Source organism: Gracilinanus agilis, chromosome 2, assembly GCF_016433145.1.
Source record: "Gracilinanus agilis isolate LMUSP501 chromosome 2, AgileGrace, whole genome shotgun sequence".
NCBI classification, from domain to species: Eukaryota; Metazoa; Chordata; class Mammalia; order Didelphimorphia; family Didelphidae; genus Gracilinanus; species Gracilinanus agilis.
Genome location: NC_058131.1, coordinates 608,158,982 through 608,183,136, shown reverse-complemented (window position 1 = coordinate 608,183,136; position 24,155 = coordinate 608,158,982). Strand labels below are relative to the sequence as shown.

General features: G+C 35.8%; 1 protein-coding gene across 1 annotated transcript in view; it reads left to right on the top strand.

Moving 5' to 3' along the window:
* ADAMTSL3 (ADAMTS like 3) overlaps positions 1–24,155 on the top strand; it is a 616,185-nt gene that overhangs the window by 278,713 nt on the left and 313,317 nt on the right. The window contains exon 5 of the mRNA XM_044660156.1: positions 13,964–14,009. Coding sequence (XP_044516091.1) covers positions 13,964–14,009 — 46 coding nt within the window. The remainder of the gene's footprint in view (positions 1–13,963; positions 14,010–24,155) is intronic.

Here is a 24,155-nt window from a genome sequence, read left to right as displayed (position 1 = left end):
TGAAAGCTTTTGAATTTGGCAATAATATTTCTAACCGATTTCTTCTCTGGGTCGAATGTAGTGGGTGTTCTATGAATCCTTTCAATGTCTATATTGCCCTCTTGTTGTAGGACTTCAGGGCAATTTTGCTGAATAATTTCTTTTAGTACGGAGTCCAGGTTTCTATTAATTTCTGGTTTTTCTGGAAGACCAATTATTCTCAAATTGTCTCTTCTAGACCGGTTTTCTTGGTCTGTCACTCTCTCATTGAGATATTTCATGTTTCCTTCTATTTTTTCAGTCTTTTGACTTTGTTTTATTTGTTCTTGTTGTCTTGAGAGATCATTAGCTTCCAATTGCTCGATTCTAGCCTTTAGGGATTGATTTTCGGCTATAATCTTTCGGTTTTCGGCCATAATCTTCTGGAATTCCTTTTCAATCTGGTCATTTCTGGTGTTCAATTGCAAGATTTTACCTTTTAAACAGTTATTTTCTTGCCAGATCTCTTCCATTTTCCTAAAAATCTCAGTTTTGAACTCTTCCATAGCTTGTGAGGAGTTTTCCTTATTTGAGGAGGGTCCGGATGCTTGTTTGTTCTCCTCCTCTGTTTGCTCGGTTGTCTGGATTTTCTCTATGTAAAAGTTGTCCAGTGTTAAGGGCTTCTTTTTCTTGTTGTTATTCTTTCTCTTCTGACTTTCCTGAGGTTGGGTAGCCATCATTAGCCCAGCAGCTTCTCAAGTTTATCCTCACGCTCAGTGTCTGTCCGAGGTCTATTGGTACCTGAGGTCTGAGATCTGGTTTTTTCCAAGGTCAAGCCCCCTGGTGGACCCCCTTGCTTGATCCTCTGCAGGAGGTTCCTTTACAAGTCTCAGTGCGCTGCTTCCACAGTCGTATACCGGTCTGCACTGGTTCCCCACTCAGGTTTTCAGAGCTTTAGTTCCTGGCTGTGTCTGCCTCCACCCACGCCTCCGCCCGTGCCTGTGCGCTCTGCGCTGGGCGTCTACTCTCTGCCCTCGTGCTCAGATTTCGCTTGGGTTCTCTGGCTTATTGGGGTCCTAAATCTTGTTGCTCTCAGGAACAGGCCCCGGAGCTGCCAATGACTCGATGGGTGCCCCAAACTTGCTCTATTTCTTTTTAGCTGGCTTCAGAGCTATAGATTTTGTGTGTGGAGGGGTTGGGGGTGGGGTGGTTGCTCAGCCCGCGATTTAGTGAGAGCCCTTTATAGCCTGGAAATGTCTCGATTCCACGTACCTTCCACGCTGTGCCCTGTTGTGGGGTTCCTCCATTCGTCTGGACTTGTTTTTATGTCCCCTTGTGGAGTTTTGTGTGTTTTGGTCAGGAGAGGTTAAGAGCTGCTTCTTACTCTGCCGCCATCTTAACCCAGAAACCCTGCCTGATAGATTTTGCTCCACCCTTTTACCTTTACCCTGTGTATGTCTACCTGCCACATGTGTGTTTCTTGTAGACAAAATATGGTGGGATTTTGGTTTCTAATCCACTCTGCTATTTGCTTCCATTTTTATGGGTGAATCCATCCCATTCCCATTCAGAGTTATGATTACTACTTGTGTTTTTCCTATCATTTTGGTTTCCTCTCCAACTCCTGCCCTTTCTTCTTTCACTATTTCCTTCTGTACCAGTGTTTTGCTTTTATTCAGTTCCCCTAATCCCCAACCTTATTTAACTTCCCTTTCCACTACCCTCCTTTCTTATTCCCCTCTTATTTTTCTTTAGGATCTATTATCCCTACCCCTTTCTCCTCTCTTTTTGTACTCCCTGACCCATTCCCCCTCTTGGTTTTTCCCTCTCAACTTTTCTTTAGGGTAAGATAGATTTCAATATCCCAATGTATCTAGATGCTCTTCCCTCTCAAAATTGATTCCACTGAGAGTAAGGTTTAAGTTTTATCTATTAACACTCTCTTCCTCTCCTTCTTATAATATTATTATTCTCCTCCCCCTCCCATGCGCCTCTTTAAGTGTCATAAATTATCCTATTTTTTCTTATTCCTTCAAGTTTCTCTTAATGCCATCTTCTATTCCCCCCTTTTCTTTTTTTGAATGTCATCTTAAACCACTTAGTACCCCAACCTCTACCTGTGAATAATTCTTCTAACTACTATAATAGTGAATACAATTTTTGACAGTTACAAGTAACATTTTTCCACATAGGAATATAAGCAATTTGATCATATTGAAGCCCTTAAAAAAAAGAAAAAATTCCCCTCTCTTTCTTAATTACCTTTTCATGTTTCTCTTGATTTTTGTATTTGGACATCAAAATTTCCATTTAGTTCTGGTCTTTTCTTTATAAATACTTAGAATTCTTCTATTTTGTTAAATACCCATAATTTTCCCTGGAAGTATGTAGTCAATTTTGATGGGTAGGTGATCCATGTTTGTAGACCCAATTCTCTTACCTTTCTGAATATCATATTCTAAGCCTTGTGGTCCTTTAGAGTGGAGGCTTCCAGATCCGGGCTATTCCTGATTGGTACTCCTTGATATCTGAATTGTCTCTTTCTGGCTTCTTGTAGCATTTTCTCCTTAGCTTGGAAACTCTTGAATTTGGCAATTACATTCCTGAGGGTTATCTTTTTGAGGATTTAATATAGAGGGTGATCTATGGATTCTTTCAATGTCTATTTTTCCCTCTTGTTGAAGAACATCAGGGCACTTTTCTTGGATAATTTCTTGTGGTATGATGTCAATGTTTATGTTTATTTCTAGGTTTTCAGGTAGACATATGATTCCTAAAATTTCTCTTCTAGACCTGTTTTCAAGGTCAGTCATCTTTTCAGTGAGATATTTCATGTTTCCTTCTATTTTTTCATTTTTTGACTTTGCTTTATTAATTCTTTTCCACCCCCTACAATTTGACTGCAAAAAATATAATATAATAAGTTGAGACCCTTGCAAGGTTAAATGAAATTTTTTTTGGCTTGAGAGATACTTTTGTGAATACTTATTGATTGATTAGCTTTATATATTTGTAAGCAATTGAGAATGGATTAGTGAATAAGAAAAAAATGAAAATGAATTCTAGGGAATGGTAACAGGGGAACATTCCCTTAGTTGATATGAGGGGATGTAGTCAAATGCAGGATTACAGGCTTAGAGGTAGAAGGGATCTTAGCAATGACTGAATATAACATGCTTATTTTAGTGTCAGAAAGATTAAGACCCAGAACGGTTAAGTTATATAACCAAGTTAACAGAAATAATAAATGGCAGAGGTAAGATTCAATTATAGATTGTCTGATTCCAAATTCAGTGATCTTTCCATTGTATCATACCTTGGCAAGAAGAACCATTTCTTGGTCACAGATTGTAGCAAAGACAAAGAAAATGGAAGATGTGAAGCATGTGGGAAAACGGGAGGATTTGAGGGAGGGCAGAATTTTAGAACAGAGAAGGAGCTCATGTGGATGGAAAGTAGAAGGAAATTCTTGTTTCTTCCTTCCTTTTCTGAAAGAGAGAACCAGAGTTTCCTATTTCAAGAGGGAAGAAGCTTAGAAGGCTTGAGGAAATAAAAAATTTGAAATCATTGTTGTGGAGAATGAGAAGGGTCAGTCCCAAAAAGGATAAAGGGATTGCCATACAGCAGGGAGTGCCCAGTTGAAATTGTATGCGGATTGGTAGACTTAGCTGTTATAAGAAAAGTTGGATTTTGAGGCTTTAGAATTAGAATATTTATATGTGATGGGTAAGAACAGGAAATTTAGAACAGAATGAGGCAATTGAGTGAAAAGAAAAGCCATATCACAAAATTAACACGTTAGGAACTCGATTTAAATCCCACCTCTGTCATTTGCTACTTGTATTACTTTGAGCAAGTCATAGCCTTTCTAGGCCTCACTTCTCCCACCTGCAATACTTAGGTTTTGAATTAGATGATCTATAAGAGCAATTCCAAATGAGATGCTCTAAAATTTTAAAGAGGTTTGATAATAGAGGGGTAATAGGTGGAATAAAATAGAAATTACTTGCCTGGTTGTCTTTCCTCGATAATACTGATAATTATTTAATATAGAAAAACTGGTCCCTGTATAGCAGGGGTCAGCAACATATAGCTCTTTCTGCAGGAGCCATAAAGTCAATTTTTTTAGGTGCTGTTACAGGAGCGTGCATTGTTACAGGAGCTTGCACTATGAGCACTGTCCACCTCTCATGAAATTACATTTTTTAAAATGTGGCATTTATGTCTCTCACGACCAAAAAGGTTGCCGACCCCTGCTGTATATTATGGCCTTTTATTTAGATAGATAGTATCTGAGACCTGGCCCCTTTGATTTTGGAGTGGCAATTAGGTGGCAGGCAAAGCATTGGACTTGGACTCAGGAAGTCTTGCAGTTCAAATCCTACCTCAGACACTAGCTGTGTGACTTTGGGCAAATCACTTAAATTTCTCTCAGCCTTAGTTTCCTCATCTGTAAAATCAGAGATAGTAATAGAACATACCTCACATGGTTTTTGTGAGCATCAAGTTAGATAATATCTGTAAAGTGCTTTGCAAACCATAAAGCACCATATACCTGATAGCCATATTTTGATTTCTTTCTTTTTGTCAATTTTCATGTGGCTCATGGCTACCACCACCGGTAGTGAGAGAAGGGTAGGTCGATTCCAGGACTTTGGTTTTTGGGGGACACCCCATCTCTCTCTTAGCTACAAGTGAGTTTGAGGCTAGAATTATATAGATCTACTATGCATCAGTTATTAATATTTTTATGGTAGTATATAGAAAGCTGCTTTTGAAGCTAGGAAGACATATGTTTAAGTCTTGCCTCTCAGACACACTATGTAAAATCCTGGGAAAGTCATTTAGCTTCTCAAGTGCCCTAAGCTACTCTCTGAGATGATAAACTATAGAGGTTTGTAATCTAAATTGGTCAAAGAAGAGCCCCACTGGAAGCTAACAATGAAATCATTGCTTCTTTAAAAAAAAATCAAAATGCTATTTTAGGTTCTCTAAGCCTATATGTAGGACATCTAGGGAGCACAGTGGAAAGAGCGCTGAGTCTGTATTCAAGAAGACCCATTTTTCTGAGTTCAAATCTGACCTCAGACACGTATTAGCTGTGTGACCCTGGGCAAGTGATTTCCCTCTATTTGCCTCTATTTTTGACATTTATAAAATGAGCTGGAGAAGGAAATGGCAAACTCCATTATCTTTGCCAAGAACACTCCAAATGGGGTCACAAATAGTCAGACTTGACTGAAAACAATTGAACAATAACAAGACCCCTTCTGATTCTAAAATTCATGATTCCATGATCTCTTCTTCTGAGGTGAACTTTTTTTTTTGACGTGAACTCTTCTATGCCTCAGAATGAGGCCCCTTACCTATTCCTTCTGAAACAATATAAAAGCTCTTCAGAAACCATAAAGCATTCTACAAATGGAAGGTATTGTCATCATCATTATAAAAATGAAGTGTGGTCTAGTGGTTAGAGCAAAGACCAAGAATGAAGAGACTTGGGTCCAGTTCTTGGTTTACTCAGAAACATGCTGAAAGCCCTTTGGCAAATTTCCTTGCCTCACTGGGTCTCAGCCTTATAAAAGAAGGTCTCCTTTCTGCCTGTGTAGGTTGTTGTACATATTTGTCTAGAATCAGAGACGACTAGAAATAATGGGGCAGGATGAACCCTTAATAAACCATAATGTCTAGCTCTCTACCTTTAGTATGGCCATACTTAGTATTCCAGACCCATTCCACTATTTAACAACCCTCTCTATAAGTCTGGGAAGTACTTTGAGATGTTGAAAAGAAACCCAGAGTAGTATCACTTACTTCTTTTGGAAATCTTAGGGCTTCTCTCTATCCCTGAACAGCCTCAGAGACATATAAAGCATTTATAAATCTTGAACCTTTGTGGTCAATCCCTTCTGGAAGAAGGGTACTTCTTGGGAAATTGTACTCAAAACAAAAGATGCCCTAGAACTTTAAAGTATATGTGTGCTTCATCTTAAATTCAACATTCAGGGAATTTGGGTAGACATGATTTTTACTTGTTAATTTCTTTGTGAATTGTTATTTTAAAAATTCAATTATATTTAATACCTTTTGGCTAGTTTGTGCTTTGTACAGTAAGACAGCCAAAAAAATCCCTTTCTATTGAAGAACTTGTAATATGATACTCTAGGCAAGTACCAGCAATGAAAAATACAAGGCTTAAGTTAGCTTTTATTTTAGAAGTTAATATCTTTTTCTTCTAAAAAACATATACTAGATCTTTAATACACCAATATTTGAGTCAAGGTACACTACCAGTATACTAGTAATTGTGAAGTGACTGCAATAAAGTGTAGCAATATAAACTCCAGAGCAATTTTATTAATATTTTTAATGTATTCCCATGTGGAAACAGCATGTGTTTTCTATGCACTGATAAATTTATGGTTTCAAAAGTATTCCATATCAGGTTATTATGATTGTTGTAATGAGTAGGAAGTACATAGTTGTGAAACAACATTTTCAGATTGTTGTATGCTGTAATGCTTGAAGAATCATTAGCTTTCACAGTCTTTGGAATGAAATTAAAATTTTCAGGTTAATGCTTTTGTATCTTGGCTACTATGGGTCAAGGGAGTTATTTCTAGAGTAAGCTGGCAAATTCCTCTATAGGAAATTTGGGCTCTTATGTCCTTAGCTTTCAAATAACTTGCATTTCATTTTGTGCCTGGATCATAAAGTGGTTATTTATGTCCATGTTAAGAGACTGTAGCATAACCTTGCCATATCAAGTGAGGCCAGCCAAGGGATTGACTAAGTGTTGAATCTGAAAAGGCCTCTTTTTTAACATAAGCAAAATGAAGTAGTGAAGAAAAAGAAATCTTCCAGAAAATTTTATGCGTAGGGAAGGGTTGGGAGAAAACCCCTTTCTATTGAACCAAATTTAAGGGGCTGATGGGGACCCTAATATACCCACGAGCAGTTAATATTGACTAAATTTACCATATGATTGTTGTATAATTTGTTGAATTATATTTCCCTTTGTTAAATTTGAATGGTGTTTGTTTTAGATGAAACCTTGCTTTATAGGTTCAATCGTAGAAGTTCAGGACTCAATCTGTTTTATTTTTTCTTTCTCAACTCTTTTGCTTATAATTAGGACAAGCTTTCACTAAGTGGGGATGGTACCTGAATTATAGAAATGTGGTCCAATTAATAAGCTTTTGTCAAAGGCATAAATTTCTCTGAAAGAGAAATTAGCACCATTTTCTTTTAAAAAGTATTATACCAACTTGAGAATTAGAAGAAGGAAAAGGGCAAAAGGAAGGGGGGAGAGAGAGGAAGAATGAGAAAGAGGAGAAGGAGGAGGAGGAGAAGAAAAGGAAGACAAAGAAAGAATGAGGAAAGGAAGAGGGGAGATAGAGGGAATTTAGTTGTTAAAAGCCTAGTTGTATTCTTTGAAATCTGTATGTAATAATTACTTCCGATGCAACTTCAAGTGAATTTGCAGCTATTGGCTATATTACACATTGGATCAAATACAAATAATAAAGAGCTCCAGATTTCTTAAAAACAACATGTCTATCAGGAGAAAATATTTTATTAAACTTTTTTTATTTTAATTTCCCCCCAAATTACTTGTAAAAACAATTTTTGACATTAAATATTTTTGAATCCTGATTTTTTCCCTCCTCCTCCCCTTGAGACAGCAAGTAATCTGATATAGATTTTATATGTGTAATCATGTAAAACCTTTTTCCATATTAGTCCTTCATTTTGTGGAAGAAAACTCGAACAAAAAAATGAAGGAAGAAAATGAACTATACTATACTTTGGTTTGCATTCAGCCCATCAATTCTTTCTCTGAAAGGAAATGGCATTTTTCACCATGAATTCCTTGGGATTGTCTTGGATCATCGTATTGCTGTTAAGAGCTAAGTCATGCACAATTGTTCATTGTACACTATTACTGTCTACTAGGTAAAATCTTCTGGTTCTGCTCACTTCATTCTGAATCAATTCATGTAAAGTCTTTCCACATTTTTCTGAAATCATCCTGCTTGTCATTTCTTATAGCAAAATAGTATTTTATTACAATCATATATCATACTTAGCTATTCCCTGATTGATGAGTCTCCCTTCAATTTCCATTTCTTTGCCACCACAAAAAGAGCTGCTTTAAATATTTTTGTATATATAGAACCTTTTCCAATTTCTTTGATCTCTTTGAAATATAGACCTATTAATAGTATTGTTGGATCAAACAATATGCACAGTTTTATAGTCCTTTGAACATAGTTTCAAATTGCTCTCCAAAATGGTTGGATCAGTTCACAACTCCACCAAAAGTGTTTTAAATTTTCCCACACCCCACCCCCATCTGTCATTTTCTTTTTCTGTCCTATTAGCTGATCTAATATGTATCAGGTGATACCACAGAGTTATTTTAATTTGCATTTCTCTAATCAATAGTGATTTAGAGCATTTTTATATGACTACGGATAGCTTTGATTTCTTCTTCTGAAAATTGCCTGTCCATATCCTTTGACCATTTATCAATTTCTACCCATTCTATACTCTTTTGTCACTTGGGTATGACAAACCTTTTATGCAGATCTTTTAAGTTGTCTTGAGCTGAAAATTTGTTTCTACCCTATCTTTTTGTTAGGTCTGCTGTTCCAGCATTCATTTTGAGGTGTTGATCAAATCTTTTTGGAGGGCAATTTGGGAGAGATCAAGAGGGTCCTCTTCTTTCCCTTCCATCTTCACTCTCACAAAATTTTTAAAAGAACAACAAACATAATTTAACAAGGTTTAAATCAGTTCAGCTGATGTGATGGGGTTTCATCATAGTTATTGTTTTTGTGACATGATTTCTTAAAACAGGTTGTTTTACAGGGTACCTTTTCGCTGGATGAATAAAGATAGTAGCTTCAACACCAAATGAAATCCATTTGATACAGCTAGATAATACAGATCTTCTCTTAGAGGGAACTAAACCCTTTGTTTTCTGGATAGCTGTGATATAAGAATTGGAGTTAGATGACAGGTTTAAATTCTGAATCCTTTGTTTACTTGGAGAGGTCAATTAAACCTTTCTAGATTAAATACTCCTCATTTGTAAAACTAGTAGATTGAAATTCTAAAGTTCTTTCCAGTTTTGCATCTTATAATCTCTGACCTAGACTAAAGCAGAAGAAACTTACTTTAATAGGTTCAAAAATAGCTCATTATAGCACTTTAAGGTTTGCAGGGTGTTTTACGTAAGTTTTTTTATTCATCCTCACAACAATTTGTGAGATGGGTAATATTATATCCATATTAAAGAAGAGGAAACTGTCCATGGTCACACAGTTAGGAAGTACCTATGATGGGACTTGGTCTTGGGTCTTTCAGATTTCCAGGTCTGGTGTTCCATGTACCATCTTCAAGATAATTTCTGATGAAAGTAATCAAGGCTTTACTTTTGGCCTCTGCTCAAGTTGAAGATATAATATGAGGAACATTGTATATGCAATGTATGTTCACATAATATTTCCTTTGTTCTAGATGGGTAATGTAAATAAGATACAGATTTTCAGGTTTATAAAGAAAAAAATTCTCATGTTCCTTCTGTACTAGAATATAGGCTCTGACAAAAAGTTATAAATTTTAGATTTACTTGTTTGCCACATATATAGAGAGACAGTTGAAGGAAAGTAGAAACTAAAACCCAAGAGAGAACCTGGGGAATTAAGGTTAGGGAAGAATAATGGAGAAAACCTATGAAATTTAGGATCCAAAAGATCCCGAGAGAAGATTGAGGAAGAGTGAAAACTTCTGTTTATATATATTTTTGTTGTTGTTCAGTTGTTTTATTCACATATGACATTTTGTGATCCCATTTTGGGTTTTCTTGGCAAAGATATTAGAGTTATTTACCATTTTCTTCTTCAGCTCATTTTATAGATGAGTAAATTGAGACAAATAGTGAAGTGAACTTGCCTAAGGTCGCAGCTAACAAGTGTGTAAATACAGATTTGAACTCGGGTTTTCCTGACTCTAGTTCTGCACTCCATCCATTGTGCCACCTAGCTTCCTTTGGTTATGTATTAAATATATATCAGATTTCCAAAGGTAGTTATGATGGTGTCATCCTTAGATGTGTAATTAACTGGGCATACCTGAAATATACTAGGGCTGAGATAAAGAGGATTTCTTTTTAGAAATCTCTGAGAACTGTGGGCATTATAATAAAAATCAGCTTGTTAATTTAAGAGAGAATTTGCAAGGAAACATATCAAATTTAAAAAATACCCCAGAGTTTCATTATACATGTCCCACTATAGCAAGATATTCAACTTAATGCAGAACCATCTTGGTTCCTATTCAGAGAGTTTTGTTACCAGATGGTTCTTATTTTAACCTATTGTACAGATTGTCAGCATATAGAAAAGGTTGAGGAAGGAGGTGAGTGGAAGTGGGTTCAAAATGCTGACAGATATCTTAGAATTTATTTCTATTGTTTGCAATTATTGGATTGAAACTTTATGTTTCCTTGTTTAAAGTAATATTTTGGCATAAACTTGATGTGACAACAGAAAAGGTGGAGTTTTTGCCAACGGGAACAATCCATCAAAATACTACCCTGGCACAAGTATCATTTTCATTGTGTCTCCCCTTTCCCTTACTCCCCTGACCAGAACTGATCTTTCTCTCCTCTGAACTCAAATAGCACTTCCTTTATACCACTCGCCCACAGAGTGGGGTGATGAATTGAGGGAGTCTTGGAGTTAGGATATTGTGGTTTCAAATTCCACCTCTGACATCCTGGATGTGTGAGGCTGGTCAAGTCAGTTATGCTATCAGTGCTCCCACTTATTTCTCTAAATTTTAATGACAAAACAATTGGCTGCATTAAAAGAGGGAGCTTCTTTGTCAGAGATCTCTATGACTGAAGTCCAGGTTTCCTTCTTCATTCCCCTAAATAGACAACCAAAAATCATGACACAATTTCTGTTGTCTTTGTATTTATATGACTATCGCTCAATAAACTATAAGCTATTTGAAGTTAAGGATCATTCCTTAGACATTTTTGTGCTTCTTTTACTCATAGAACTATGCCAGATATACAGGAAGGGCTTATTAAATTTTTTGAGTGAATGAATAATATCATTCCCACTTGTCTACCCTCAAGTTCTCTCTTTTAGAAGACTGGCGTGTCTTTCCTTGTATACCTCAGACTAAAAAATATTTAAAATTATTTGAAATTGTGAAGAATTTTAAATGAGTAAAATAGATTTTAAGACAGAAAACTGTTCCAACCCCTCCCAAACAACCAGACTCGTGGTTTCCCTTGAACCTGGGTTTTCCCCTCTTGAAAGCATTGCTCTGAAAAGATTTTGGCCAGCTGTCAAAGAAAGGGAAAAGCCAGAGAGGGACAACCACTCATTGCTCATTCCCAGTAAAGAGGAAGGAAAGGCATAAAAGCTTGGCTCCATCATTCACTTCTAGACAAGGTTTACATCATAATGAGTGACATATTTTAGACTATGCACAGAGGCATAGAAGCACGTTGGATTCCTCTAGTTCCCTTCAAACAGGATTTCTTAACCATTGTTATATTATGGATCCTTTTAGCAGTCTAGTGAAGCAATGAGCTCTTTCTCATAAAGATGTTTTCAAATGCATTTAATAATGCATAGAATTACCAAAGAAACCAATTACATTGAAATGCAGTTATCAAAATATGAAAAAACCACAAGTTCATAGACCTAGAGTTAAGAATCTTTACTAAAAGAATTATAAGACATTAAAGACAAAGGAAGCTCTGTGGAGAAAGGAAGAATGAAATATTTTGTATTTTTGAAAGATCTTGGTGAAGATGAGATGTAGAAATAAATACGTAAAATCTGTCTAATTCCACCTGTCCTCCAACCTCTTTTTATTTTTACATTGGAGGCAGTTTATATAATTAATTACTAATGGTTGTAATGATTAAATCCATAATTAATTATTATAAAATACAACATAAATACACATTAACATATAATTAAATAATAATGGTTATAAAATAAATAATAGAAATAATTTAAATTCAGAATTATTTAAAATTTTTATAATTGAACAAGGATCAAATGATTTTAATAACTGAACAACTATTAAGTAATTTTAAAAACTGAACACTTATTAAGTGTTTGAATTTTTAAAAATTATTAATTGTTAAATAACAATAAATTTGAATAAATTCCCATTTGTTTTGTCCAGAATAGAATCTTCTCCCTTCACTAAATACTACTCATCGTGGTAAGTTGGTGACTGTATGTTCTTGAAGGTCATGTCTGCCAGAGGTTTTAAGCATAGACCCAGTGACATATGGTTGCTCTAAGATCAGAAAGGCTTGTTGACAAAAAACTACCACCAGGAAAATTTTGCTTAGAGTAACTCATGAAAAAATAGCATAAGCTCCCTGAGGGAAGATTTTTGTCTTTGTGTTCCTAATGGGTACCAGAGCACCTTGCATATGCTTACTGCATGATACCTGGCCTATTACAGGTGCTTAATAAAATGCTCAATAAATTGATTGAAATGCAAGTATCCACCAAGTTATGAAAGGGCTCTGATTTGTCTTCCTGGGGGCATCCCCACATTAGTGAAGTCACAGACATTCTCCAGAACTGGGGCAGCAGTATGGAATGGAAAATAAAATGAAACGCAAGAGTTAGGAAGATCTAAGGTTCAAAGCACAGCTCAAAAATTTACCATGGAACCATGGACATCAAAACCTCTTTTAGCATCAGTTTCTTCAACTGTTGCATTGGGTCTAATAATAGGCACCTAGCTAAAGGGAGTCTCTGGAGGATTAGATGAGATAATCCATGTCAAATGACTCGTAAATCTTAAAGTACTACATAAATGTGAATGGTGATTTTTAATATCATTATTAATTACTACTCTTTGTAGTAATACTGAAATAAAGTCTCTCCACCTACTTAATTTCACATGATAAAAATGTGCTAAATGACCATATTGCTTATGTTGTGAATAAAGAATACTTGGGCTTCCAGGTGGCACATTGAATAGAAGACCAACCTTAGTGTCTGGAAGACTTTTCTTCTTGAATTCAAAGCTGATGTCAGATACTTATCAGCTGTGTGACCTCGTCATAGAAATGCACAATAATTCTCCCTACCATACAGGAACTGGGACTTTTCTACTCCAGGGCCCTGATATAATATTTAATACAGTATATGAAAATAAATTATCACAGATACATTCTTTCATTTGAATTTGGTCTAGACATCCACAGCTGTTGGTGCTTTCCTATCAAAAGTTACTTTCCCTGAATTCTGTGTTTATTTTATATATAATGATGTCCCTTTCAATTCTTTCCTCCAATAGAACATTCGCTCCTGTAGGGCAGGGATAGTTTTTACTTTTACATTGCCTCCCAGTGCTTAGGATTTTGGCAGGCATAGAGTAAATGTTTAAAAAATACTTCTTGTTTAAAGCTAAAGTCTTTTAAAAATAAAGTGAAACATGCTGGCAATCAGATTAGAAGAAGTAAGTAAGGTAGAAAACAATCATTTATTAAACACCTACTACTATTGTGCTAAGCACTTTACAAATATTATTTCACTTAATCCTTACAACCTTAGAAAAAAGGCTTAATTATTATCCCCATTCTATAGTTGAGGAAACTGAGGTAGACAGAAGTTAAGTGACTGGAAAAGGTCACACAGCTAGTGTCTGAGGCCCGACTTGAACTCAAATCTTCCTGGATCCAATTCCAACACTGTATCCACTGTGCTGTCAACTGCCTCATATATAGAGAGAAGAATTTGATCATTGATTTTGAACTGGAAGAAGACTTTAAGATCAGCTGGTCTGCCAGTCTCATTTTAGAGATAAGGAAACACAACTTAGAAGGATGGAAGTGACTTGTCCAAGGACATGCAGGTTTACTTTTTACAGAAAATCATTATCTTGTTTTTGCTCGTGGATGATCACTACTTTTATTTAGAATCCTTATCTCCTTTTCTCTATTTAGGAGCTGTGAAGGGCAGAATATTCGATACAAAACCTGCAGCAATAATGTAAGTGTTGTAATGTAAAAAATATATTCTAATGAAACTTTTAAAAGACATATTCTTGTGGTGTGTATTTAAAAGCTAATGGTGCATAATACTCTTTCCTCACTCTCTTGTTACTCATTTAAAGAGATTTGACTGTTCGCCTAATTGACCACAGATTTAGAATTTACCCTTCATGAATGCATGCTTTACTGCCAAATTGGATACAAAATATTTCATGTGAATTATAAGGAAGTTACACATTTGGGGAGAATTCATAAGAACTTATCCTAAATTGTTCAACATTAAGATATTTTAAAAAGACGTTTAAGACTTCCTTTTACCGTTTTTAAAGCAGTAAAGATCAGAAAAGATAAAAGAATATCTGTCCTTCACATAATCTGCTCACCAGTTTAAAATGATCATTTGACTTCCAGTACTTAGATTAAGATGATAATTATAAAAACTCTTTAGTTTCTGTTTAGTCTGGAGATTGTGAGGGATACTTCATTCCAAATGAAATTTCTGATATCAGTAGTAAGCATAGTAGAGGTTGAGATTATTACAATATAGGAGAAAAATTTTCCAAACAAATATATAATGGGCAATACCACTAAAAATTTTACTTGATAAGTACTATTGTTTTTCCATGCATTCTTCAGGAGTTCTGAAATATCTCCATATTTGGCTACATTTGTCCAGGACAAAACCTTGACTAAAGCCACACCTATGTAAGTGTGGTTAAATTAAACCAGACGAAAAAATTTAGCCTGGATAGAGCTCCCTTCCCATAATGGGCTGGGACATTTTTCCTCTGCCCAGATACTGAATATGGTGTTAATAATGAAATAATTTCATAAAATGAAGTGATTTTTTAAAAATGGTAACTAGACCTGAAAAAAGGGCAAAGAAGATAATTTATCAGGACTCTTTATTCAACTGCTATTTTTTTCCCAATAAATTCTTAACCAAATAAAGCCACTTTCTTTAGGCCCAGATACATAGAACTTGCTAAGGTATAAAAAAAATGCTGAGAACATTCATTCATTCATTCTGCTAGTCAGTCAGAGAACCATTTATTAAGCATTTACTTTGTGATAGTCATTGTTATAGGGGATGCGAATATTAAAGCAAAAAGTTAATAATATAATAGACATAATAAAAATAACAAAAATAATAAAAACAACAATAACAAATAACAAAAGTTAAAACCTTTGTCCTCAAAGAGCTTACCTTCTAATAAGGGAGTCATTATAAACTTATATTGATATTATAAAATATGTACATTCTAAATACAAAGTAAAGAAATTAATCCAGACTCTTCACTAGAAGATGAGATACTAAAGCTGAAGCTTTAAAACTTTGGCCATATAATGAGAAAACATGTCCCACTGGAAAACACTCTGATGTTGGAAAAGTTGAAGGCAAAAGGTTACAGAAGAGATTGAGATAGAAAGAAAGTGTCATGGAAATAATGGACATGAACAGACTGAAAGATGTGGAAGAGAGAAGTGCCTGGTGTGCTATGGCCCAAGTTTCAAGAAAACAACAAAAACTTTGGTTTTGATGGAAACAGTGTTAACAGGAGGGAGTGGGGAGGGGCAGGAATCAAGGAAAACTTACAAAGGTGGAGCTTGACCAATTAAGAGCTTTTTTAATAGTTCCGGCTAGAATCAAGCAACGTGAGGTAAGTTCCACTCTTTAATGCTGTTATTATTGAAAATATAAACATCTAGGATTCTTAGCAATAGATTACCTTGACTTCCAGAGTCCATTTCTTTCTTTACACTTTGCTGATCTCTTGACTGGGTCCTTAGGAGTCCCTTGGCTACTTGTATTCAAGACCGTCTTTGGTGCTGGCCTGGCTTGTATCAGCCACAGCAATTACCTAACCAACTCAGTATTGTTGCTGCTCCATATCCCAGCATAACAGAATGTGAAATGTTCTGAACTTGAAATCTGGGGAACTGGCAGACCCTCAGAAGTCCTGCTAGTTTCCTTTTAAAAAAAAAAAAACAAAAAAAAAACAACCCTTTCCTTCCATCTTAGAACCATTATTGTGTATTGGTTCCAAGACAAAAGAGAGGTAAGGGCTGCTTGCAATAGGGGAGGGAGGGTGTTAAGTAACTTGCCCAGGATCACACAGCTAGGAAGTGTCTGAGGCCAGATTTAAACCCAGGTACTAGTGTAACAAAGGATACAAACAGTAGAAAACATAATTCCTCTTCTCAAAGACCTCTTCCTTTTTGCTGAAGAGAGATGAGCTAAGCAAGTGTGATGAGTAGATAATTTTAAAAAAATAGCATTTTGGAGAAATTATACATTCTTGAATTGGGGAGTGACATGTTGAAAACTCTTTTAGAAAAGTTAGTTTGATGATAACATGAAGAGAACAAGACACTGACTCTAGAGACTAGACTCTAGAAGTTCTTAACCTTTTTGAGTTTATGGACCCCTTTGGCAGTCTGATGAAGCCTATGAACCCTTTTTTCAGAATAATGTTGTTAATACATGAAATAAAATACTTAAATGAATTACAGTGAAATTTCATTATCAAAATATATTTTTAAAAAGTTTGAGGGGGCAGCTGGGTAGCTCAGTGGAGTGAGAGTCAGGCCTAGAGACCGGAGGTCCTAGGTTCAAACCCGGCCTCAGCCACTTCCCAGCTGTGTGGCCCTGGGCAAGTCACTTGACCCCCATTGCCCACCCTTACCAATCTTCCACCTATGAGACAATACACCGAAGTACAAGGGTTAAAAAAAAAAAAGGTTTGAGGACACTGAGTTAAGAATCTGGGAAATATCAAGCAGGAAGTCATTTTAGTCAAGATAATTTAGTCAAGGTATAATCTTCTACAATAAATTAGTGAGAGTAGAAATGGAATGAAAGGAAGTACATATCTCAGAGAGATATTCCAAATGAACACTTGAAAATAGTTTCAGATAAGATATAGATGATGATGGAAAGAGAAGAACAGAGGTTACTTCTGGGTTTTAACTAGGAGAAAACTTGATGCCTTTTTGTAAAAATGGAAGCCTAGAGAGCTTCAAAAGGAAAAATAAAGTTATTTCTGATTGGGATGTTTTTGATGTGTCATGAAAATAAAAATATCCTCAATGTAATTGGCAGCAAGAGATTGTATAAGTCAGAAGTGGAATTATGTATTCTTCTACCTATAAGCATGGAAATAGTAGTTGAAAATATGAGAATGAATGAGTTTATTAGAGAACAGACTATATATAGAGAAAACATTAGAGGTTGCAGAACTGAGACTTATATGATATTTACAATTTAAGGGAAAGAGAAAGTAAAGAAAGAGCCATGGGAATAGGAGGAACAGCTAAGGGGGGGGGGAGTTTCTAAAAGATTGTGTATTAAAATGTTAAAAAGAACACATCAGTCAAAGAAGAACTATTTAGAACTGAAGCAGAACAGTAGAGTTATAAGGATGGAAGCCAGACTATGGTAGGTTAAGAGGAATGAGTAATAAGGAAACAAAGGACAAAAGACATCAGAAATGAAATTAAGAGAACAGACTCATTTATAATTTAATGGGATGACACTTGGATTGGGTAATAGAATTAGATGGCAAATGAATGGCATTGTCTCTGGCATAGAAGAATTTCTGTTATAGTGTATAAAATCATACACCGTAATAGTAGCTAGCATGTACATGGCACTTTAAAGTTTGCAAAGTACTTTGCATGTGCTATCTCATTTGATCAGTACATCTTTGTAAAGTAGATGCCCTTGTTATCATTTTAATTTACAGATGAGGAAGTTGAGTCTGTGAGAGGTTGTCAGTCAGTCAGTAAGAATTTATTAAGCACATACTATGTTCCAGGCATGATGCTAAGTACAAGAAGTACAAAAAGAGTTAAAAGACAGTCTGCTCTTAAGAAGCTCACAGGGTTATGGAGGGGAAAAGTGAACAAATATACATACATACATATGTATAGACACACACACATATAAATATAGATATAGATATAGATGTAGATGTAGATATAGATACACACACATATACTATATATAGGAGATAAGTAAAAGAGGGGAAGGAAGCCAAAAGAATTATGAGAAGTTTGGAAAGGCTCCCTGTAGAAGAAGAGATTCTAGTTGAGACTTGAAGGAAGTCAGGGAAGCCAATAGGTGGAGAGGTGAAGGGATAACATTCCAGGCATGAAGACAAGCCAGAGGAAATGCCCAGAGCCAAGCAATGAAGTGTCTCATCAATGGGCAGCAAGGAAGCCAGTGGCATTGGAACAAAGAGTATAGTGGGATAAATAAGATATGAGTAGATAAAAGGTAATTGGGGTGAGAAGGCCATTTTATGAAGAGCTTTGCCAAAAAAGATTTTATATAGGTGTTCAAGATAAACGGGAGTCACAGGAATTTATCGAGTAGTGGAGATGTTGTGGTCAGACCTGTGCTTTAAGAAAATTAGTTTGGTGGCTAAATGGAGGATGGGTTGGGATGAGGAGAGACTAGGTGTAGATAGATCCACCAGCACACTGTTGCAATAGTCTGAGCAAGAGATGATGAAGACCTGTTTCAGTGGTAGAAGTATCAGAGTTGAGAATTTGAGTTGGTATTTGAAAGATATTCCAAAGGTGAAATCTTCTGACCTTGGAAGCAGATTGGATATAGTGGATGAAAGATAGTGAGGAGTTGAGGATGACTCTTAGGTTGCAAGCCTGGGGGACTAGGAGGGTGGCATAGTAGTGCCGTCAACAGTAATAGTGAAGTTTGGAAGCATTGAGAAGGTTTTGGGGAAAAGAAAATGAATTCTGTATTAGACATGTAGAATTTCAGATGCTGGCTCAACATCTAGTTTGATATATCTGAAAGACAGTTGGAAATGTAACGCTTGAGGTTTAGCAGAGGGGTTGAGGCAAGATAGATAGGTCTAAGTACCATCAGTAGAGGATCATTAAAACCACAAGACAATCCCAAATGGAGTAATATATCTATATATATAGAGAGAGAGAGAGAAAAGAAGCATACCTAGGTCATGGCCCTATGGGGTACCTATGATTAGTGGGGAGGTGACAGGATGGGGATCCAGCACATTAAGGAAGTTATATGCTATTGAGGGAAACATGTTTATAAGTAAGTATATTACAAGGTAATTTGAGATTATGGGTGGGGGAAGGAATTAGTAGCTATGGGGATAAAGAAAGATGTCATGCTAAAGAAATTATGGCATATGATTGTGATGGAATACTACTTTGCAGTAATACTACTTTTGCTTTAGGAATGCCATTTTGGCAACTGTGTGGAGGACAGATTATAATTTTGTGAGACTTGATTATTAAGGAGACCAATTAGAAAGCCATTTCAATAGTTTAGGTCACTGGTGTCAAATTAAAAGAGAAACAGGAGCCACTAACCACAGCCACAGATGAGCATCTCCATGGGATGCATAGAGACTTAAGACAAGTATATACTGATATTATTTGTGTTTTATTGTATCAGTGAACCATAAGTTTAACTCTTCGAGTCTGCATAGAGAAGGAGTCATTTGACAAAAAGATGTATGTATATAAAAAGTTATCTCTTCTTTATTTTTATTTATTAGTTCTTTCTTTGGAGATGGTTATACACAAGCTATTCTTCAAACAATATTTCTGCTGCAGTATATGTTTTCTTGGTTCTACTCATTTCACTCTTCATAATTAAATGTAGATCTTTCTAAGTTTAAAAAAAATTAAACTGCTCAGCACTTCTTATTGTGCAGTAACTATATTTCATCACAATCATCCATAATCATTTGTTTGGCCATAGTGTGGGGAGGGGAAGGAGGGAGTGATTCACTTGGGAATTTTAATGTAACAAGATAATTAAATAATTACAAATTTTAAAAGGTGATAAGGATTTGCATTAGGTTGATGGTTATGTGGTAGTGGACATAAATGAAAGACATGTTAGAAGTAGAAACAGCTAGAAAGATTTGATTATAATTATATGACTGGGGTGCTAAAGAAGAGTGAGGAATTGAGGATGTCTCTGGTCATAGACTTATTTGATTAGAAATATAGTGGTATATCTGACAGAAATAAGGACATTTAGTAGAACAGAAGAAACACATGAAGAGATAATGCATTTTGCCTTTGATCTGCTAATTTTAAGATGCATATGGAATATCTAATATGAAATAACTAGTAGGTAAGATGGTAATACACAATTGAAGCTCAGGAAAGAGCCTAAATTTGAAACTTTGATAGGAAATACATTTACTTACTTTTGCCATATGTGACTTTAGCACCATCGATCTGGGTGTTAATGGGGCTCTTCTATACCCAAACAGTGTGCAAAAAAAAGAAAGAGGGAGAAGAGTGTTAAAACATGGATTAGGAAGCGTTCAACTATGTATATTCATTTTAAAATGCATTATTTGGACTATTGCAAATAAAACTGATAAGATTTCTTTTGTGACATTATTTTAAGAATATGATATTTCCCTTAAAATATGCAAAGCCAAGAGATTCTTAATGCTGCATTTGTAGCATATTCCAAAGTGGTCTAGTGGAAGCACTCTAGATAGGAACTCAGGACACCTAAATTGTAGGTATTTATTGATTGCTTTGCTTCTCAGTTTGGTGAAGATATTAGAGTAGTTGATCTCAGTCCAAAGTCCAAATTTTACGAACTTTTGATATGTCATTAATCTTATGTAACCTTGAACAAGTTATTTCCCTGGTCAGGCCATCAGTTTTATCTTCTGTAGATTGATGATGTTGGATTAGGTCCATGCTTCCCAGACTCCTTCATGGAGTCTCGGTATAGTGTGAATAGGGATTCTGAGAAAATTTGGAGATTAGTGATATTTTCCCATGAAACATAAAATGTAAAATTATATATTTATACAAAATGCTTGTAATGTGCAACAATTTCTTGGTATGAAAATAAGCTTAATTTCTTTATATTGCTCCCAAACTTCTCTAACCCCATTTATACTGGTATTGTTCCAGACCCCAAGACTCCTCAGACCTATATTTATGGGTTTCATCAATATATTTCAAGTTCCAAAGCATTATGTGGCCAAATTAGTTTGAGAAACATTGGATTCTAAGGTCTCTTCAGGCTTTAACATACTATGATCCTGTATGAATCCATTAACATACTTGGAGAAATGGTCAATCAAACTGCAATATGTAAATCCTCTTTTCCCCTCTCCCCCTACAGGAAATATTTTGTGGTCCGTATGTGCAACCACAAGTTAAAACTGTAGGTACTATTTGTGATTTAAAAGTGAATGAAGTAAAGGTCTTCAATAAGAGTTGACAGTTTGTATTATACAGTTTTTAAAAGGAATTTTCAGAGGTCAAGAAATTGGTCTTTAAAATGCACAAGTTTTACCCAAGTATATTTAAAGACCAGCAGTACTTGTCAAGCTATGTAACTCTCTTAGCTTGAAAATTAGGTGTATTTCATCCTATATCCTGTATGTGTAAGGCTTGTTTGAACTCTGAAAGTTGCTGGCTATTTTTTAGAGTCTTATACAAGAGGTGACAGAAACTAACTGTCTGTAAATGTCATTTTGCCACATGATCTAGGCGGCCTCTGAAGCTTCTAACAAGTACAGATGAAGCACGACTTCATATGTCACTTCTATGAAAAGAACAAGAGTCATTTGACCATGAAATTGGTTTCATCTGGATTTGTAATAGAATAGCAGGAGATTCAACAAGTTTTAGCAAAGTAATTCTCGGCACAGAATTTGAGGCAGAAACGTGTAACTCAAATTTTCCATAAATGAAAAGCATGTGAATTTTTAATCTGTGATTGACCTTTTTAATTTTGTGGTTTTTGAAAAAAAAACCACAATTGTCTTGGCAGTGATTTTGTTTAAAAGGCAGGCATTTAGTAGGTTTTCATAAACACTTTGAAAAAATAAACTAAAATAAAACATTATATTCTTCATATCTTTCCATTTAAAATTTTCAGTTTTCTTAGTGACTTCTACATTTTCTTTTTTCTTCAGCTCCTTCAATCAATCAGCCAATCAATAAACATTTGATTAAGGACCTACTATGTCAGGCACTATAGTTCTCTATGGCTAGGAATATGTAGCTTTTTTTTCCCCTTTTTTTCCTCTTCCTTATATTTTTCAAACTCTATACTTAAACACTGCTCAGTATTGCCTGATAACCTAATAACAACATTCAGATGCTACGCTGCTGCCTTCTCTAATGAAATAAGAATAAACCATTGTGCAAAAGTTAAATTTTCTCCTGTTCAATATAATTTGAAACATTCAAAAGGGGGAAAAACTCCTTTTAAGCAAAAGAAGCAGATCTCTCAAAAATACAAGTTTGTAAACTTCTAAAAGCCTACTATAGTAATAAGTTTGCATAAAATTATATGCCATACAACATCTAGTTCTTTGAAGGGAAGAGAATTAGGTAGGAAAGGCAAATCACAGAGTGAGAAAAATCTTCTGATTGCAAAAGATCAGAAATGTAATATAGGATCATTAGTATAATGTACTATAGACATGCCTCTAACATCCTGGTTAAAGGAGCTGTGTAGAGCTGAGAAAAACCATATGGAACTAAAACCACATGCTCTCTATAACCAATAAACATTTATTAAGCTTGTACTTGTGTCTGCTACTAGGTCAGGTGCAACGGATGTAAAGGCAAAATTAAAATAGACCCTGCCATCAAAGAACCTGCTTTTTATCAAGGAAGATGACATAGGCATATCTAAATCCAATATAATTTATTGGTGGGGTGGGTAGGCACTAACAGCTGTGATTCACAGGAACAGCCTTATCTAGAAGATGGTGCTTCATTTGAACTTTGAAGGAAACTAGGGATACTAAAAAGCAGGGACTGCTTGACTGCATGCCACATAAGGGAACACAACCTATGCAAAGATAGCTCACATGCCTGATCTCACTGCATCGTGGGTCAAAAAGATCAGCTTCATGGGAACAAAATTAACTACCTGTAAGTAGAAGTGTGATTATACCATGCCTGTCATTCCTTCTGCTACAATGCTTAAGTTCTGACCTAGAGTAGAGGCAAAGTCAGTTGGATGGCTTCACTGGGTTTAGCTCCAATGTGGGGAGCCCCTGGAAGTTGGGTGGGGGCAGTCAGGCTTCCTAAGGAGAACTAGCCCCAGACCTGTGCTGATCAGCAGTGGGATCAGGCATATGAGTGGCTGCTACATTTCCAACCTTAGCAATATAGGGAGCCCCACTCTTAAAATAAAACTAAAAGAAGGAAGAGGAGGAAAAAAGAAAAAAAATCCTAAGTGAGTTAGATTAGTTAGATTATAGTTTATTATGCTGTAAAAAAAGATCTGTAGATTTTAGTGGATTCTGAGCTCACATGAAATCAATACACTATAATGGTGTGACATGGAAGCCAATAAAACTAATGTGATCTAGTGTTCAGAAATAGGAATGATACTAACCTGTCTCTTTTTTTTAACCCCTACCTTCCATCTTGGAATCAATACTGTGCATTGGCTCCAAGGCAGAAGAGTGGTAGGGGTAGGCAATGGGGGTCAAGTGACTTGCCCAGGGTCACACAGCTGGGAAGTGTCCGAGGCCAGATTTGAACCTAGGACCTCCCGTCTCTAGGTCTGGTTCTTAATCCACTGAGCTACCCAGCTGCCCCCTAACCTGTCTCTTGATAAGACTCTGTCTGGAGTACTAGGGATCTGACCTGAATGCTACACTTTAGGAAGTAATAGATGTCCTGGAAAATGGACAAGTTGGCAACCAATATGATTAAGAGCCCTGAGTTTATAGAACACAGAAATAGGTTAAATGAGAGTGTATGGCATGGAGAAGAGAAGAAGTAGAGGAAAGATGATAGCTACCTTCAAGTCTCCTAAAAACTATCCCATAGAAGAAGGATTCACTTTGTTTTTGTTTGATTATGGGAAGAATAATTAAGAACAATGGGCAAAAGTTGCAAAGAAGTAAATTTAGACTTGATATAAGAAAACCCTTCTTAACAATTTTTCATAATTGTTCAGTCATATCAGTCATGTCAGACTTGTCATAGCCCTATTTGGAGTTTTCTTAGCCAAGATACTAGAGTGTTTTGCCAATTCCTTCTCTAGCTCATTTTGCATGTAGGGAAATGGAGGCAAACAGGATTAAGTGACTTGCTTGGGGTCATATTGCCAGTAAGTGTCTTAGGACAGATTTAA